General features: G+C 38.1%; 1 protein-coding gene across 1 annotated transcript in view; it reads right to left on the bottom strand.

Moving 5' to 3' along the window:
* Positions 1 to 310: 310 nt before the first annotated feature.
* The window catches only part of LOC101295142, a 13,711-nt gene continuing 9,398 nt past the window's right edge, over positions 311 to 4,623 (bottom strand). Inside the window, exons 6-8 of the mRNA XM_004301934.1 lie at positions 3,737 to 3,825; positions 700 to 940; positions 311 to 456 (exon numbers count right to left, since the gene is read on the bottom strand). Coding sequence (XP_004301982.1) covers positions 311 to 456; positions 700 to 940; positions 3,737 to 3,825 — 476 coding nt within the window. The remainder of the gene's footprint in view (positions 457 to 699; positions 941 to 3,736; positions 3,826 to 4,623) is intronic.

Here is a 4,623-nt window from a genome sequence, read left to right as displayed (position 1 = left end):
TGCATATTTTTATCAACAGAACCATATCTGATATACATGTTGATGTCGTTTTTTAGCACCAACAAGTCAACGAGATTTCTGTTGAAATCATACTTGTAAAGTGGTGGGTTATTCTATTGTAGTGGCCCTATCTTCGCCCTTCGGTTGGTTTGACTATTTCCATGGTTTTGGTTGTCTATCTCCAGTGACTAAAGATATGTCACGGTGGCCATGTACTGCCTCCACCGCATGTGACTTGAGGTATGGCATCGATGAGCCTGTGCATTCGACTTCCTTGAATAAGACTAGATTCTTGATCTTTGACTTCCTTCTAGCGGTGTTGAGTATTCACACTCCTCTTGATGGTAAGCTTCATCCTCTCCTTTGTCGAGTCGAGGGAACCGGTAGTCTCCTCCCGAACTTCCTCCACTAATTTTTGAGCCTTCCTCCACTCATTTGGTGGGGTTGCATCCACTCCTTTGTCAAGGAAACTAGTAGTCTTGTCTCGGACTTCATCCGACTAATGTTGGACTTTCACGTACCACTTCGGGCTTCCTCTTCTTGAAGGTGAGCTAGCTTCCTTCACTTCATTGGTGGACTTCCTCCACCCCTTTGGTGGACTTCATTTGGCTTATGTTGAGCCTTCATGCTCTACTTCATGGTGGGCTTCTTCCACTCTTTTGGTGGACTTCCTTCGTTTGATGTTGAGCTTTCACGTACCATTTCGTGATGGGCTTCCTTTTCTTGAAGGTGAGCTAACTTCCTCCACTTCATTGGTGGACTTCGAATTCCTCCACTTCTTTGGTGGCTCCACTCCTTTGGTGGACTTCATTCGGTTGATGTTGAGCCTCTCATTTAGTTGATGTTGAGCCTTCATGCTATGCTTCGTGGTGGGTTTCATCCACTCCTTTGGTGGACTTTCTTCGATTGATATTGAGCCTTCAAGCTTTATGGGAATGACCTGCAAATATGAACAAATAGATGGTTATCGGAGGACCAGCCTAAGGCCGGTCAAACACACTCTGATGCCAAAGTTAGATATGTGTGTCTGAGCATTTATGGAGATTAATGAAGAAAGAATGATGCTTAAACGTTTGGCATGGGGGTTGAGTTGGTACGCCAACAAAGAAAGAATGATAGATTATGCATTTTGGCATGTTCAGGAAGAGAACAGAGGGATAGTCTCTCCTTACCATTTTAGCATGTAAAATGGGAGAGAAGAGAGAAAAATGGAGTTGTGGAAATCCCTTTAGCCCTGGGAAAGCTTGGTATATATAGGGGTGGAGGTTGCTAACGTGGAAAGGCAAAGCATGGGCTTAGCATGGCTATTCCCCAAAATCAGGGTGTCAGCCGTGCTTCCTGACATTCTAGGATGGGTTTGGCAGAGTTGGTAACATTGGTCGGCACTATGTGGTCTCTTCTTAATGAGTCAGTTGTGGACCATGTCTAGAGCCATACCTTGCGTTAGAGCTTGACACGTGGGGAAGTGGGTGAAGGGTAAGAGACATTTGTCGTGCATCTAAGACACTTTATTCATTGAAGCACTCCTTGGCATGACAGTTGGTAAGGTTGGTGAGAGAAGAGCATTGAACTCACCTTCTAGCGACTATTGGATGTCTTGGAGAGAACTTGAGGGTTGAGGCTCTTAGGCTTGGAGGTCGAACTCTTGGTCTTGGAAGTTGAGGCTCTTAATTCCTTTACATCATGTTTCTCTAATGGTTAGGTCATGATATGTTCTAATCTTGTCATGCTAGCTAGAAGGTGAGGTAACCACATGGTGATAGTCCAAGTTATTTGATGACATGCCAAGACACTTGGTGATAGTCCAAGAAAGACTTTGAATGCTCACTACGCCAGATAATGCATCACACGACGACGAAAAAACGTCGTCTGTTAAAGGTCAAAACCGTTGTTAATCTGATCGCTGTCTGATCAACATGTCACACAACGGCTAAAAAGAGCTTGTCTGACTAACTGACACACAACACTACAATAAAAACCATTGTGTGAGTCTCAGCAGATATTATCGACAGCTGCCGACACATGTCGAGCTGCTTCTCGGCAGCTGTCTACATATGTTGATGAATTATGCTGAGAATCACACAATGGTTTTTTGTAGAATATTGTTGTGTGATTCTCGACAAATATTATCGACAGATGCCGACACATGCCTAGCTGCTTCTCGTCAGCTGTTGATGATATTTGCCGAGAGTCACACAACAGCTTTTCCAATAAAAACCCATGTGTGATCGTCAACTCACACAACTGTTTTCTTTCAAGAGTTGTTGTGTGAATATCGACAGATTTCATCGACATATGTCGAGATCATTCCGCATTGCAGTCGGCAACATTTGTCGACACTCACATAATAGTTTTCTTGGTCTAAACTATTGTGTGAAGTTATCTTCATACAACGAGTTTTTAGGTTTCATGGTTGTCTGATTGTTAAATAGTACATAGAGATTTTGCTTATAGGCATTGTGTGATCAATACTCACACAACGTATCAATGTTAGAATATGGTTGTAAGATCATTTAGTCAGACAACGTTAGATTGTCATTAACTTGTTGTATGATGATGCATTTCATACAACGTTGGATTATCATCATTTAGTTCTATGATGTACTCTATTGATGCCCTAATACCAAATTTACCTAATGAATAGTATTACAAGTATATTTCCAAACCATCCAAAGCATTGTTAACATTCAAACAACCAAAATATGATATAAAACATCCAATGCATTGTTAACATTAACGTGACATTTAAAACATATGCCCATCATCCTAACAACTATTAAAAATAAGAAAAGCATTCAAATACATGCCCATCAACTATGGACATCAAAATCTAGCTGATACATAATATCAATTGTACCAAAAACATGCCACATATCATGTATGAATATTGTACCAGCTGAGAAACACAAAAAAGATGCTTTTCTTTGAACAAGAGGATGCTACCTCAATCACGGCTCTTTCACATACTTCTTTGCAACTTTAAGAAAGGACTGTAGTGAAAAGGCACATCATTTTGTTTATGCACAGTCATACCTGCTTCCATCAAACAAAAGTTCAGAGAAGTAAAATCTTAGGAAACTTTGGCAACATGTATGCTTCTTGAAACATGCCATATTTATCACTCAACCTCATATATTACTAGTAACTTGACTACATTACTCACCCATTTATAGAATAACTTGATATGAAAATCAAATATAGGTATTAGCCATTCTCACGTCCGACTTACATGTGGAACAGTCATTCGAAATATATAAATTATTTTATCAGATTCTAGATGCAGAACCATTTAAATCTCAATTGACTAACCAGAAGATAACTTGAAAACCATTCCAGCTAACTTAAAGATTGGCAACTATAAACAGAGTGACAATCACAGGAAGAGGATTCCAACAAGATTAATAGCAAGAAAATTTTTAGAAGACTAGCAGCAGGGAGTTTCACAAACCAAGCTATATGATCTACTTTTTGCTGAGATAACTAATATCCTTTACTTCTTATATATAACTTCTGCATTTTTGCATAAAGAATGAAGAAAGAAACTAAAGGGCAGTTAATATAGTTTAAATGTATTCTCTTTGGAACTATATGAACTAATCTATTCATACCACATTTTACACTCAGTAAATCAACATCATATATGCATAGAAATACTCCTTCTAATTATAATGGTATTGAAATAATATCATGTCAAAGCCAAGTAAACCTTAGCTGCTGATATGGAAATTATGATCACCTTTGCAGCTTTAGTCGTAGCCCTTGCCCACACGGAAACTGCAGTTTCTGATTTAACAGATTCAAAGAATGACACAGAGCTCAGCCTAACTACAACAAATTATATCTAATCCCTTTCACCTACAAAAATTACAAGATAATGAGCATTAGTTAGCTATCCGAAAAGAAATCTGTCAAATTTTCAAAACATTTGAAGACCTGGAAATAGGGTAAAAGAGGATAAAGTTTGCAGTTTCTTCTCAGGAAATTCTGCAGTATTTTTCTTCGCTTCAAAATGTAGTTTCTATCTTAAAAAGAATAGCTTTTGGCAATTCAAAAAAGAATAGCTTTGGTTGACAAATTACTTTGCCTGAAATATTCAAATGCACACCCTCATAGACTAGAGATTCAAAGAAGAAAACATATCTAGTAAAGAATGAAAACAATGTATTGATAAAGAAACCAACCGAGATTTGATCACAGTCTCTCAACATATATACACACACACATCAATGCATTATTGATTGTTGTATTAAACACTTAAACATCACAAGCACATGAATCATGGATCTAAGAGAAATGGAGCTACAAGCACATTTATCTATCATACCCAAGGAAATTATCACTTGTTGTAGGTAGTGAAGAAATGGAGCTACAAAACAACTTAGGGATAAAAGTTTCAGAACCTTACTGTCAATTCTTAAACGGTGCAATATCAAACTCTCTTTCTATCGCAAGGATCGATCAGCCTAAGAGCAGCATATGTGGTCATGCAAAACATGGGTGATCAGTATCTTCAAATATAACAATAGTATAAGACAATATCAATCTACACTTAGGAAAATGATACATTAACTAAACTAACCTTCAATTGGTATGACTTTCTTTCTAAAAAAAAAAACAAAAAAA

Source organism: Fragaria vesca, linkage group LG5 (genome assembly GCF_000184155.1).
Source record: "Fragaria vesca subsp. vesca linkage group LG5, FraVesHawaii_1.0, whole genome shotgun sequence".
In the NCBI taxonomy this organism is placed as follows: domain Eukaryota; kingdom Viridiplantae; phylum Streptophyta; class Magnoliopsida; order Rosales; family Rosaceae; genus Fragaria; species Fragaria vesca.
The sequence above is the reverse complement of the archived record's forward strand: the minus strand, read 5'-3'. Positions and strand labels throughout refer to the sequence as shown.